This window comes from Anguilla anguilla, chromosome 4, assembly GCF_013347855.1.
Source record: "Anguilla anguilla isolate fAngAng1 chromosome 4, fAngAng1.pri, whole genome shotgun sequence".
NCBI lineage: Eukaryota > Metazoa > Chordata > Actinopteri > Anguilliformes > Anguillidae > Anguilla > Anguilla anguilla.
The window spans coordinates 8334642-8349570 of NC_049204.1; the positions used below are offsets into that span (position 1 = coordinate 8334642).

General features: G+C 45.4%; 1 protein-coding gene across 1 annotated transcript; it reads right to left on the reverse strand.

Annotated features, from left to right (window-relative positions):
- Window positions 1–11690: 11690 nt before the first annotated feature.
- On the reverse strand, window positions 11691–14700 carry LOC118224662 (metalloprotease TIKI2-like). Its single transcript, XM_035412270.1, has 3 exons — window positions 14564–14700; window positions 13925–14185; window positions 11691–13030 (listed from the first exon to the last, which is right to left on the reverse strand). The coding sequence occupies exons 1-3, from the start codon at window positions 14683–14685 to the stop codon at window positions 12826–12828; spliced, it is 588 nt and encodes a 195-aa protein (XP_035268161.1). The 5' UTR covers window positions 14686–14700; the 3' UTR covers window positions 11691–12825.
- Between the last annotated feature and the right edge of the window lie 229 nt (window positions 14701–14929).

The following is a 14929-nucleotide window of genomic DNA, read 5'->3' on the forward strand; positions in this document are numbered from 1 at the left end:
GTGAGCCTGGAGAGCGGACGCCGCTGCCACCTCCTCGCGTTTTTCCAAGCGGCGAGAACGTCCTCTGCGGCGAGGACACGTTCGGCGACCTCGACGCGAAAAGGAGGCCCGTCCGTCTGTTCGACTGCGCAGACGGACGGCTGCATGCCGGGCCAGGCCTGCAGTTTTATCTGCCTGCTTAGCAGTCCGACCCCGTGCCTACACCCCCACGCGTCTGTTGCTCGGCTCGCCCATCTCCCCCCCCCCCGACGTGTTGATTTAGCCGGGCGCCAGACGCGCCCCTGCGTCGTCACCTGTAGCCGCCTGGCAAACGCGCGGCTTCAAGCGGCCCACGTACCGAGAGGGACGCGATCAGTCGAGCAAGAACTGGCTCAATTAGCTCGCTAATTTAATTACGAACGTAAAAGATGTTCGACGACCGTCTCCGGGGAAGGGCAGAAAGCGCGCCCGCGGAAAAAAAAAAAAAAAAAAAAAAAAAGTGGCCTACGGCACGTTTCCTGGGCAACGGGGCTCCCAAAAATGTAGATCGCCCCTTAAGCCCTTGTGTTCCCTTGCAGTCCTGTGAGAGGTGACTAACGCTTTCTCTCAAAGAGAGCCAGGTGGGAGTTTGCAATAAGCCGGAAAACCATCGCTGAGATCTTTTTTATTTCTGAATTGATCAATTTTCCTCTTACTTTTTTTTTTTTTTTTTTTTTTGCCCTGGCACTCAGGGATTATGGGAAGCCCATAAAGCCCCGCTCACTTACAGTACGGCTGTCGCAGCGAGAGAGAGGTCAGTGTTATCTAAACAGGCCCATCGGGCCATTTGCTATAGCACCCTCCACTGAGGAGGGAGACGCAGAAATCAGCCCGTCACTTCAATCAGCTCGCCAGATGCCGAGTGAATCCGTAATGCCCGGCAAATGAAATCAGATGAAAACAAGAGGGAGAGAGGGAGAGAGGGAGGCAGAGAGGAGAGGTGGGGGGGAGAAGAGAGGGAGAGCGAGAGAGAGTGAGAGAGAGAGAGAGAGAGATCAGGAAAAAGCAAGTTATTGGTGTCAATGGCTGCTATTTTGCTTGTGCTGTTGTTTGTTTACTGATGGAAACAAACAAGTGATTGTTGAAGGTGAGGATATAGAGTGTGAAATATCCTCTAGTAAACAGGGATCTCTCCCGTGTGTGTCTGCAGGCGTAGACGTGTTTGTGTGTGTGTGTGTGTGTGTGTGTGTGACCGTGTGTATGTGCGTCTGTGTGTGCGACCATGTTTATGTGCATCTGTACACGTGTGTACACAAGTTTGTGTGTGTGTGTGTATGCTGTATTTATATGAGAGAAGAGAGAGCACACATTTGTGATTCTCACCGTGTTCATATTTTCATCTTTGAAGGGGACGCCATTTTGTTTTTAGGAATGTGGCTATTGGCTATCCATTGATCTCTGCCTGCTCTTGGTACACTAGCCCAGGCTACACCTGTCTGTAGCCCTCTGAAGTGAGTGTGCGGTCCTGCCCGGGCGTGTCTGCGTGTGGTAGAACCGAAACTCGCGCGTATTACTGCGTACGCGTCGTTCGCTGGTCGATAGCGAGGCTTGCGGCTCTGTCAGGGTGATCTTCCTTTCGCTCTTTCCTGTCAGCGACTCACCTTGAGCCCTGGGCCCCGCCCCGGCCTCCTCTGCCTCCCCCCCCACCTCCGCCCCCCCCTACCCCCGCCCCCCCCAGGCCTGTTTGCTCAGCAGCGAACCTGCCAGTCATTACCCTCACCGCACTGTGAACTTTGCCCACATTAAATTCTTTATTATTATGGGCTCCTTGCTCATGTAGCTCTTATCAATCCAGGAATCAAACATTAAAAGGCCAATAAGGGCCCGGGATGTGCAGAGAATCCCAGTTTACTGGGGGGGTACAAAAAAACAAAAAAAAAAACAAATGAAACATTGAGAGAAAAAAGAATTGGGAGAAGGGAGGATGCACTCTCAGAAAGGATGTGTTAATATCCAACAAACGTTTTGTATTTCCACTTCTGTGTTACTTTCAACGCATTTTCTGTCCAAGTTACTACTTTTCTGTTACAAATATGCAGTTTAAGTATTACAGAGGGAGACATTTTAAGACAGACAGGGGGAGACGACTGGGTTGAAGAAAAGAGGAATATATTGCACTGAAGTGAGTGTCCCTAAAAAGACTCAGACAAAAAAGAAGAAATCATCAAAAAAGTCAAATGAATGTCAAACTACCAGCGTCCAATGAGGAAAGACAAAATGGCAGTTAGGCAGGTTAATGAGCAGATATAAATGTGTCCATTTTGAAAAATAAGGAAGTCAAATTTGCTTGTGCACCCTGTTTCCTTTAGGTGAATGTAGAAAGATCAAGACGAAGAGAGGAAGAGTGGTAGAGAGAAGATCCAATCTGACTGACAGTCAGAATTTGTCTTTAGGTTTGACCTGCAGGTAAATGTAAGCATTGCACTTTTTTGTTGTCTTGTTGTCTCACGTTTGCCAAGATGAACTGGCCAAACTGTGTTAATGAAAAATTCTTGATTCTTTCTTTTAATTGTTAGTCAGAAATAAGGACGGGTGTTGATTGAATCCTGACCATAGAGGCCATGGACAGAGAAAGACTATCCTTCATCTACTCTATTCAAACAACTGCCATCAAGGTGAAATTTGAAGGTTCCATGGCAAAAGCAAATTTGTTTTAAGAAATTTTTTATCCCCATTCCAATTTCATTTTTAAATACAATCAATAATACAAGTAGTTGGAGTGTCTACAGTACAATCTGAAATGCATAAAATCTTTATCGATATTTTTAATTGTTATATTTGTCTCTTTTAAAAAAAAAAATTATTTGGTTCTCTAATCAAGTCTTGAAGTCAAAGACACATTTAAAAGGATTTTGGCCAAAGCCAACATGAAAGCTTTTGAATTTGATTGAACTTCATTGCATTTAATTGAAGACAAGGAAGCAACCAGACAAGGAGAAGGGAAGGTTAAAGAAACGGGAGATGATATGTCAAGCAGTCTCTCTCTCTTCCTCCCCTCTCTCCCTCTCTCCCTCTCTCTCCCTTTCTTCCCAGCCCTGACAGTGGACTGCAGCAGCGGTTTCATATAAAAGAACCTGCTATGCGTTTGTACAATTGCCTCTTGTGTTTCCTGTGGGCTTAAGCTGGCTATTATGCGGGGGGGTTCGGCTCTTGGCAAACAGACCGCTTTTTACGAGACGGCTCGGCAATTACCCGTTACCTTGACTGCATTTTAAGTGCGACCTGGCCTTGGAGTTACCTGGATACACCTAAAGGCGGGCGATAAAACGACCCAGCGTGATGCGGCGTGGCCGCGGGCCTGGAATTAAAGAGACATCGTTGCGTTCCTGTTTTTTTTTTTTTTTTAATGACGACCGCTTTGACGTTTCTTCCCGTCCAGCTGCTTCTCCTCCGCAGCGTCACTGTCTGTCATTCAGTCATTACCGGTCCTGAGCTCAGCTCTTTTTCATCTCCATTCACATTTTTTACCCCCCCACCCCCTTTCTTATTATCCTGCACCCGCACATCCCCTTTTGGGGGTACAGCTTATCGCTTTAGCTTTAGCTCTTCCGTAAAAAGGACAAAAAAAGGTGGGCTTTTTTCCGTTTTAAAGGTGCCACGTTTTGCTCAGCTGCCTGACCTTAGCAAAGCAGTTGTGTGTTGCGTCGGCACGGTCCGGGCCGGCGTCTGTTTGTCCACCGAGCGTTTAGCCCCAGTTAGCCGAGCAGACACCCCTCCCTCTCCCCCCCGCCCCCCCCCCCCCCCCGCTGTCTCCCTCTTCCTCACTCTGTCCTATTAGCAGTGTTTGAGGAGGGCTGAACTGAGCCTATTTGACCTCCACCTTCTCCCTGACCTCCAAGGCTCTCCCTGGCTAAAGAGAGAGGGGGGGGTGGGGGGGGGGGTGGTTGGTCTCTTTCTCCTGTCAGACTCTGAGCAAACGCTGATGGTCAAACACACATCATGCCCCCCCCCACCCCCCCCGCCTCCTCCAACCCCCCTGTCCTGACCACGGCTACTCTTCCCCGGCTTCTTGGTCAACAGGCCGGGGAGACTGGCCGTGATTCAATCTGTGACCCCGGGCATGGCCCCGTTTCCCTTTGTGTGAGTGCGAATGATAAGAAAAGATAAAGGATTTCAGATGGTTGTAGATGGTCCGGGCCACCGCTGTCCACTGTGCAGCCACGGGCATTATCGGGTCCAAACGGCCCTTGTTTAGCCGCGGGCATTCGGCAGACGGTCGTCGTCATTCGCGTACCTCTCGCTCAACCTTCAGCGGCTGCCCTCGCACACCACGCACGCAGCTTAGCGCCTCACTCAACGGCAGTGCCCCTCCCGGGATTCAAACCGGCAACCTCCGAGTTATAAGCCCGGTGCGGTTCTCGTGCACAGCGTACGCAGCGTAATTTCCTGGCGTGGCGCCTTACTCAACGGTTGCGACGGCAGGGCCCTTCTCCCAGGATTCAAACCGGCAACCTCCGAGTTATAAGCCAGGTGTGGTTTCCCGAACCATTTTACCACACCGCTAGCTAAAGAGAAATGGGGGGCTACCAGCAAGGAATACGTGAAGAGAAATCATGTGACACGGGATGGCCAGTCCTTGAGCCGTAGTTGCAGACTGGAACAGAAGATGAACAGAGGAATATGCTTTAAAAGCCCCCATGCAGTTCATAGGGTTGTCCAAAGTGGTGCCTGCCCTGGGGGGGGGGGGGGGGGGGGGGGGGCGGTGGGAGGGAATGGGGGTGTCCAACGTGATGCCTGCAGCTGTAAGATTGACATCAGAAGAGTCAGTTCTGTCTTTCGGTCAACCGCATCGAAACATTCTACAAATTATTTCCTTTCTTTCATTTCTACCTTTTCTTTCCATCCTCCTTCCTACGTTTCGCCGCGTGGAGCACCGGGACCGTGTAAGTACACTACCCGGTGAGTGTCACTCCACGGAGATCAGTTCTGCATTTGTGTTCAGAACAATGAGCAGCCCATTAAGCGCTCTTCGACGGGAAGCGGAGCAGCGACGTCGACCGCGAGCGACGCCGCAGTCGACGGTTCACCTGGTTTGTGTTTTCCACGGCTGTCATTGTCAAAAAAAACGGAACAATGGCCCATCCTTCCTAATCAGCAAAGCTTTTTTTTTTTTTTTTACAGATTTTTTTTTTACCTTGAACAGTTTAGCGGGTCAAATGATGGCTCGGTGCTTTTGTGGAATCAAATGTACGTTTATGAAAAGGTTTGTCGAGCGCGGAGCGTTATCTGTGGGTAAAGTCACGTTTGTTTTTTTCCCTCCGTTTTCTCTCAGCCTGCGGAGTAGCTTTCATGCGCGCGTCATTACCATATTTCATTACGGGGTGGAGTGTCTGTGGTAGAGCATCAAAGGGCCGGGCTCCTCTCACACACACACACACACACGCACACACACACGCACACACACACGCGGCTCACGCTGCAGCCAGGGCAGTACACAACTATTTTTTTTTAAAGAATAAATTTACTGCCGTCTGTTTTTTTGAGTGCACTCTCTCTGTCAAGCTGTTGTCGATATCAAAGAGAGCCCATTTCACATGTGAAGTGCCCCCTTTTCCCAAATAATAAAGGCCCTGAAACATCGCAAAAAAAAATCTGTGAAACATGACACTCTTTCCTTCCCTCTCTGTCTCTCTCTCTCTCTCTCTCTCTCTCTGTCACATGCACTCTGTCTCTGTGCCTCTCTGCGTAACTGCTCATTCTCCATGGTTACAAAAAAGCCATTTCAGTGGAAAAAAGGGGAAACTTCTCAGCGTCTAACCTGTTTTGCATTGTAATGTTTGCAGATTGTGCATGCTTGTCGGAATAATGCCGCAGCCAAGCAAAGATACTGGAAAAATACACCAGGACTCTTTTTTTCTGATAAGATGCAATACCCCCCCCCCCTCTCCCCAATAAAATGGGTCCAAAAACTAAAAACAAAATGGTGGAAGTTGTTTGCAGACAGCACAGAGATTTAAACCATGCAAAACAGGTGGGCAGCCAGTATTACACATGAAAGTACATTGGGAAATTACATATTTTGTAAATCACGTATTTTATAATATGTGTATTTTCATTTTAATATGTGTATTTTCATTTTAATATCTGTATTTGGATTTTAAATACTGTATTTGGACTTGAAATACTGTATTTGGACTTGAAATACTGTATTTGCATTTGAAATACCTCATTTCAAATACACAGATTAAAGTAGATGTACACGTACTTGAAATACTGCCCATCCCTGCGGGTGAGTCTGCGTAGGCCTACCCAAAATTGAAACAGGAACACGTCAGATTGCACCCTTAGCCTGTGTCTCAAAGAAGCGTTGTGGTTGTCACATGTTTTGGAAGTGTATCTATGTATCATCTCCGAAGATTTAATTTTCCTTTTTGGGGAAGAGAAATGTGTGTGTGACCTGCCACACGCAGACCAGCAGCCGCGAGAATCTCCATTATTTTGGGGAGCCAAGTTTCATTTTTGAAGGACTGATGTGATCACATCTCGCCCTCTTTTCCATGAATAACAAAAAGCTTCACTGTTACATCAACTCTGATAGTGTAGATTGTACACTGGCGGAGTGCACGTGATCCCTACTCTGGACTTTGTATACAAATTATGCTACAGCAGTGGTTCTCAACACTGTTCCTGGAGATGTACCGTCCTATAGGCTTTAATTTCAGTCCGAATTCGGCACACCTGATTCTACTAATCAGAAGCTCAATGAGACCTCTAGCTGTTGCATGAGATGTGCTTTGTTGGGGTTGGAGTGAAGACCTGCAGGACTGTAGATCTCCAGGAGCAGTGTTGGGTACCACTGTGTTAGAGTTTAAGTAACACTGTACGCTTCACTGTGCAGCTTAATGAACACAATCAGACATGCTGTAGTTACTATTGCACAGCGGTGTGCTGTACATCACCGATACGACCACAGTAGTGAAGATTCTGGTCACACCACGGTCCTCATAACAGCTGCTTTGAGCATAACTCCAATTCAGAGGGACTGTACCGCAATTAGTATAGTATAATGGCCAATTAAAAATGTCTGTTTAAAAAAGAAATAATAATAAATAAAAGCACCTAAAGACCCACAGACACACAACAAAAATGTATTAGTTCAATCAGAGGTGATCTCCAGCCCCGCCCTCCCCCCCCCCCCCCACAAAAAAAGTCACGTCAGCTTGCTCCTGATCCTCTCTAGCACACCTTGGCCCTCACTCACGGGCCTTAACCTTGGGAGCCCCCCCACCCACCCCCAGAGTAACATACCGGGGGGAGAGAAGGGGTGTGTGTGTGTGCGAGGGGGGGGGGGGGGTCTGGGGAAAAGGAGGCCCAGAGACATTATATGCTTTAACATGACTGGCAAATCCACTGCGGTTAAACAAACTTAACCTTCATTTGTGAAACGGTGTGAATCAAAGGGCAAAAAACGACTTGTGCAAGTAATTACTGACTGGGGAAAAGCAACAGGGGAAAGAGAGAGAGAACAGGGGGAGAGGGGGAGAAAGGGAGGGAAAGAGAGGGGGAGAGAGGGAGAAAGGGAGTGAGAGAGAGAGAGAGAGGGGGATAGAGGGAATGAGAGAGAGGGGGAAAGAGGGAGAATGAGAATGGGGGAGAGGGGGAGAGAGAGAGAGAGAGAGAGAGAGGGGGGGAGAGAGTGGGAGAGGGAGAGACACAGGCTGGGAAGAGCTGTGTTTAAAAAAAATAATAAAAAAAGAGGAGAAATGGAAGCCATTTAAGAAGATGAAGCATTTTTAATGAGTTTGCCCAGAAATTGATTTTTTTTTTCTTCTCCCCTCGCAGTAATCTTTTATTTATATGCAGCTGGGGGATCCCGCTCCCCACCCGGGCAGGGGGGGTCAGCCGTCGCTGAACTCTGTCAGGACCCCGACACCGTCAAACAGCACCTCCAAGCCCAGGGAAAATGGTATTTTAGCGAAAGCAAACATTGACCTGTCGTGGCTTAAGGGGGCGAAATAGCTGTTTGTTCTGAATCCTGTTCTCCTCTCCGGTAAGGAAGAAAGTGTGTCCAGAAGGAGCCGGGGAGAGAACACGAAGGAAAGGGAAACGATTATAGAGATTAGATCATAGGGGTTACTATTAATTAGATTATTATTATTATTATTATTATTATTATTATTAATAATAATAATAATAATAATAATAATAATAATAATACGAATGTATGTTTTTGTTACTGTTAACATTATTTATTATAATTATTCTTATTATTGTTATTATAAGCAGTAGTTGCAGTTACAATTATTTTATTTTTATAATAATAATAATAATAATAATAATAATAATAATAAAAGTTGTAGAAGGGACTCTCACTACGGTATAGTAATAGCAATATTAATTATAAGTATTTTATTTCGCTATTTATTGTATTATGATGGTTGTTATAAACAGCAGTAACAATGATAATAGATAATTAGAATACTAGCAGTAGCAATAGGTGTAATTATAATTATTTAACGATATAACGAAAAAGCAGCATTCAGTCAATAAACGCTAGTCAAATTGATTAATAAAACAAATCACATTAACCTAAAGCAAATGAAGATCGCAGTTTACTGCGTTTTTTATTTGACTCTCTTTAATTTAAAAATAGCATAGGCTATTTTTCCTTTCTTTTTTATCATTTAATCGTGTAGGCACGATTCAATTATGCGCTTCTCGTGTTACGTGAGTTAGGTGTACACCGGCACTGGTCCCCGAACTTCCCATTGCGATTGATTGAAGAGAACAGCCCATTTAGTAACGGAGTAGCCCACCGCCTGAAAAATAATGTCCGCGAGCAGCCGATATCATAAATCACCATCAAGAATTCTGATGCGGCGAAGCCCTGCCACGTAATCCGTGAGAGATTACAAGCAGCCGGTTCTCGGCGGCACCATCGGGACATTAATTAGGCGCGAGTACATCGGGGAAAAATAGAAATTAGTACTCTTTTTGTGGAGCTGCCCTTCAGCTAAAAATAAGCGTAATAGCTAGGAATGCGCACCGTTCGCAGAACCTTTTATTTCAAAAATATTAATCACCTCGTATTGTTTATGATGGTACTTATTATTTTCTGCACCCGTGCTGAGAATTAATGCTCTGCCTCAGAACCCAAAAAGACACCATTTATTTAACCAAGGGCTTAACATATAATATTTTCCTCGTTTTCATACGAGTAGGCTACATACGAAAAGATCACCCATGGTCCAAGACAAAATGTAGTCTAAAACAGACATAATTATATGTTGAACATCAAATTAGCCTACTACTTTCAGAACCGGAAATTAGGTAACACGGGTTAGGGTTAAAATCCTGGTCATGAATTTAAAAATAACATGGACGTCTATGCTATATATGCTAGTAGCCCTGACTAAATTGCTCAAAAAAATAGTTAGTGATAGATTCAACTGTAGAATGAAAGGCAATTAGAATAGCCTGTTTTTCCAGTGTGCAACACATATTTTGTAGCGATAGAAAATCAATTCTGAGAGAGTTTCAAACGCTGCTCAATCCACTCTAGACTCCTAAACTGTTAAACACTGAGCATGTTATTGTGCGGCCTATAGGTAGGCTAAACTCCAATTTGGAAAAGTCTGTAGGCCAAACCGTTGAATGGTAACCAGGTGAAGTGCAGAGGGCGAGTAGGTAAAAACATTTGCTTTATGATAGTTAAGAGAACATCCGTTCCGTTCAAATGACCACTGGGTTGAATACGCCTTTTCTCCCCAAATACGCACAAAGAAATTGCATACAGCGGGTAGTTCTGCACGCATTAACTTAAACTCAACGCTTATAAAACATGTTAAATATAGGTTCGATGCGCTTTAATCTACGTAAATCAGTTAGCCGGTTGACTGAAATACATAGAAGCTGCGAACCCATGTCTTCAATTATTTTCGCACATTTTAAGGGCGGCCCAGTTCATGTGTTGTGTGGTATACTGAAGTAGCCTTTGAATGTGGAATTCAAACAAAAGACTTGCACTAGCCACTGTTGTAATAGTGAGTGTAAAACAGCTTAACATTTCAATTACCTGTGGATAAGAAAGAGAAAATTCTCGAAGGCAATTTTATCTTCTCACCGGGTTTGACCTGTTCCGGACACGGTTGTTATTTCAGGTGAAAATTGTTTTAGCAGGCTTCGTCAACGATGGTCTGTTTTACATAGGTCGTCATCGCCATCTACTGGTGGCCTAATGCTACACATAAGCCACGAGCCACAATTGCTCTCTGCTGAGAAAGAGCAGTGAGGGTAAACAAATGACTGTTAGCACTGTTTGTTTAGCCAACTAGAAGCGAAACTCAATCATGTTTCATCACGGGTAATTTTTATGTGAGTTTGGCTGGAGAATTAGTACGTGTCGGTCGTATGGAGAGGTTTTATTTACATATTTAATTTGGCCCAAAAAGTAAAACTGAGTGAAAAAGTTGTAATCTTTCGTGTTTTATACGGCACTGCTCCAGTATTGGAAGGCCCGGGGGTTATTGGACGACTTGTAACGGAATTATAAATCACGGGACGCGGCAGATGGTGTTGAAAATCCAGAAAATATCCTGTGAAAGGTTTACAGCCAAATGGAAGCTTTTAAAAAGGAAACCTATTATTAGATTAACCAAGAATATAGTACAACAGGGCCAAATGCGTATTGCATGGTTAGACTAGCAAATGTCCCATTGCAGCTGGTAAGCAGCAGTCCCCCCATTATGCCAGTAGAGGGCAGAGTGCGATCACTTCTTAATAATTCCACATACTACATGGTCTGTGGATATGCAGGAGAGGAACCCTGGAAGTGTACACATGAACTTATGTGTACATACATGTTTTAGTGTGTGTGTGTGTGTGTGTGTGTGTGTGTGTGTGTGTGAGAGAGAGAGTGTGAGTGTGTGTGCGAGTGAATGAGAGAGAGAGAGAGTGTGAGTGTGCATGCGAAGGAGAGTGTGAGAGAGAGTGAGAGAGAGAGAGTCATATCCATTGGTCTCTATCTTTTGGTGCTCAGTGAAGTCATGTGTTCTGGGACACAGAGCACTGCTATAATATATTTACCTGGGTGTCGCAAACACTTAGAGCAGCACCTGATGCTTACCTGGGTTCCCCATCCACTTAGAACTGCTCTGAACGTTTCCTGAGTTACACCAACACACAAAACAGCTCTGAACACCTGCCCAAGTTCCACAAACTCATAGATCAGTTATGGACACTGCCCAATTCCCCCTCTACAGTGGAAGGTGGGGTGCAAGTAATTCCCCCTGACAGTAGGGGGTGCCTGAGAGTAAGGGGTTCACCATCATAGCCAGGACAGGAGATGGGGCACAGGGGAGAAGTGGGGGGGATTTCTGTGTCACCTCCCCTTTAGCCTGTCCTGCTTTCTCACGCCTGCTATAATGTTTGCAATAGTGTCTCTCAGAATCTCTCCATACAGATTTAACACTTCAGAATCATATACATGGTCTAAAGTTAAACAAAGTTGCCTGTAATCAATTCATATTTGTCTTTAACTTAGACTAAAAAGTAAACTCCGGCATTTTACTCACTAACTCAGTTTGCCAAGTTAGTCTGAGTGATTACATTTTTTAATATTTAATATTTATTGAATCCCTTAATCTCACTGCAAATCATGTATCAAATTTAATACATGTGATGTTCAGCTCAGTCTCTCCCCAAACCTCACTTTACAGATATGCCATGCCAGGTTCAGTGTTTTTGCACGTTTTTATTTCTCAATAATCAACAAATGCATGAAAATATACTCTTCAAGAAAGAATAAATATACAATATTTCTTTATGAACAAAATGCACAATTTACAAAAACCTCAACTGCAGGATCCCTTTCCTTTAGCTAATAAAATATCAGTGACTTTATTATTATTATTATTATTATTATTATTAAAATTGTTATTTTCATTAGTAGAATTACATTTTTTTTCTATGATAATTTTAATAATCCTTATTAATATTATATCAATATTACTTATCTTAATTTCTTAGGTGATAGACTTCTTTTTTTAAATGTGAAAAATCTGACTTTCTATATTCATTTACTTTATATTATTTTTTGATGACGTTGCCAGGTGCCGAAGTCCATTTCTGAGATTCCGTAAAAAGCTGTTCTCACCTTACTCGCCTCCACAGCTTTGTGGAGAAAGTGAGGTCCTGAGTCTGTCTGTCATTACAGAGAGAATAATATAACAGCTTTAAAGCCAGGGAAGTTACTACCCGTCTCTTCTCTGTCTGAAGAAACCAAGGAGCTTTGGATATAGATGATATTCCCCAAAACTGCACAGATAATTAGCAATGGTTACCGTGCAAGACTGTTGTTTACCTCTATGAGAATATCTCTGGACAGCGATGCAAAACATGCATATTGGCTTTCCTTACATATTGTTTCAGTAAATGAACTTCTTCAACAAATTGGCCACTTTAGTGGACATTCTATGGTTTTGTGGGAAAAGGACTTCTATGAGAATATCTCTGGACGGCGATGCAAAACATGTGTATTAGCTTTCCTTACATATTGTTTCAGTAAATTAACTTCTTTAATAAATTTTCCACTCTAGTGGACATTCTATGGTTTTGGGGGAAAGTACTTCGAATCAAGCTTAAATGCTTCAATATTTTTTAGATACTTTTTCAGATGCGCATCGACTCTAGATCTGACTGTCCTCTCACAACTTGGACAGAAGTAGGGTTTGAGCCACCTGCATTAATACTCGCTAGCTTTTCCAGGTTTACGCCCCCTCTCACCTCTCATTCACCCTTTCGGCAACGTGAAGGGCACGAGGGGTTCTGGACAGTCAAAATAGATGTGCGAACAGCTCCCCCGTGTGGTCAGGAGGTCAGCAGCATGTGTGAAATCAGACAAATGATCAGGCTGGCGAGGGCGTGGCTAGCGGTTGGCGAGGCAGAGTCCAGAGGAGCAGTGGGCGGGGCCAAGCTAGGGGTTCTGGGTCTCCTGAGCTGTTCCTGGCGTGTGATTGGAGGCTCCACGGTGATATAGCCATTGGTTATCCTTATATTGGGCAGTGGAGTGGTGCTGTTGGGGGGGGGAAAAAAGTCAAATTGTGGTTCATATTACAATTTGCGTCTTTTCATATGTTTTGTTATTACTGACATTCGGTCATGTTTCCGCACAAGCCTGTCCTGTGCATTACCTCTACTTCACTTGCATGCTTTTCCTTAGCTAACTTTTACTATTACGTTTCAGCATGTAGCAGACCCTCCTATCCAGCGAGACTGAAACAGATCACAGATTACCTACAGTGAAAAGTATTTTAAATACAGGATTTGACCCAGGGAGTGGTGCGAATATAGTGAGGGTGTGGTGTTTGCGCCAGGAGGGAGTGTATCAATGCAGTCGGGGTGCATTTTTATGCAGCTAGCCGTTGTGTTTATGCAGTGGCAGGGTGTGCTCGTGCAGTAAGGGGTGTGTTGGCACAGTGAGCGTGTGTTTATGCATTGTGTGTGATTATACAGTGACAGGGTGCGTATAGTGCAGTGGGGGTGTGTGATCGTGCAGTGGGGGTGTGTGATTGGTCAGTGGGGGTGTGTGATCGTGCAGAGGGGGTGTGTGATTGGTCAGTGGGGGTGTGTGATTGTGCAGTGGGGGTGTGTGATTGGTCAGTGGGGGTGTGTGATTGGTCAGTGGGGGTGTGTGATTGTGCAGTGGGGGTGTGTGATTGGTCAGTGGGGGTGTGTGATCCTGCAGTGGGGGTGTGTGATTGGTCAGTGGGGGTGTGTGATCGTGCAGTGGGGGTGTGTGATTGGTCTGTGGGAGTGTGTATAGTGCAGTGGGAGTGTGTGATTGGTCAGTGGGGGTGTGTGATCGTGCAGTGGGGGTGTGTGATTGGTCAGTGGGGGTGTGTGATCGTGCAGTGGGGGTGTGAGATTGGTCAGTGGGGGTGTGTGATTGTTCAGGTGTCCCTCTCACCTGGCCTCCATTCGCACCCACAGGTCGCTGAAGAGGCGGGGCCGGGTGTGGGAGCGCTGGTGTTTTCGGGGTCTCTTCTGCCTCCCAAACTCCTCCAGCTGGCTCAGGCTGTCCGGGAGCAGCAGGTGAGGCAGCTCCTCCTCCTGCTCCTGCTCCTCCTCACCTGGGGCGCTGGTATCCCAGCTGTGGGGCCACGGGGTCACTGCCTCAGGGGTCCCCAAACTGGGCGCCGCCGTCGCCTCCTCCTGCTCAGACGAGGGTCTGGAACGGAAAGGCAGAATGAGAGACAGTCAGGACCATAACAGAGTCAGGACCTGAGAGAGTCACAGAATCAGAACCAGAGAGAGTCACAGAGCCAAAACCATAAAGAGTCAATGCTTGCAATGAGTCTTTTTTTGAGTCTGTTGTGGCATGCCATTATAATTTTTGAAAGCCTGTCCAAACCAACTCCTTACATCTATAATTTCTCTGGATACTCAACTCCACATTCATAGCACTGAAATGTCGGTCTCTCTGCTACCGTCCAAGCCAAACCTTTCCAATTTGATGGAGGTGCTGAAAACCTGCGGATGCGTCTGCGAGCACATGCTCAAATGCGTGTACAAGCGTACGTGCTAGCGCGCGGCTACACGGACTCACTCTGTGATTGGCTCTCCAGGAAGCGTGTGTTCCACCTCGTATCCCTCCTGCCGCAAAAGGTCCAACACACTGTGGTTCCCCAGGAAGTGGCCTGAGGGGAAACAGGAAGAGGAAGCACACATTATACTGGCGATAGAGTAGAAGAGAGAGAGAAACAGAGGGTGAGTTACAAGATGTGTCAGGAGATAACTAAGTCAAGAGGAATTCTGGAAAGGGGGGAGAAGTAAAAACAAAATTAATTTTCGACTTCATGTGAAACGGGAACATCTCCACAAGAGAGCTGTCCTTGGATATTTTGAGTATGCTTTTGTCCATAGACTGTGTTCACCCCTACCCCCACACTGTAAAAAATGTGATTGATAAAAC

What these genes read in the sequence shown, in the direction of transcription:
- LOC118224662 (XM_035412270.1), bottom strand. Translation starts at nt 14,685, where the DNA reads ATGTGTGCTTCCTCTTCCTGTTTCCCCTCAGGCCACTTCCTGGGGAAC. An exon ending in CCTGGAGAGCCAATCACAGA is followed by an intron (nt 14,186 to 14,563) that starts GTGAGTCCGTGT and finishes TTTCCGTTCCAG; the next exon opens with ACCCTCGTCTGAGCAGGAGG. An exon ending in TGGGTGCGAATGGAGGCCAG is followed by an intron (nt 13,031 to 13,924) that starts GTGAGAGGGACA and finishes CCCCCCCAACAG; the next exon opens with CACCACTCCACTGCCCAATA.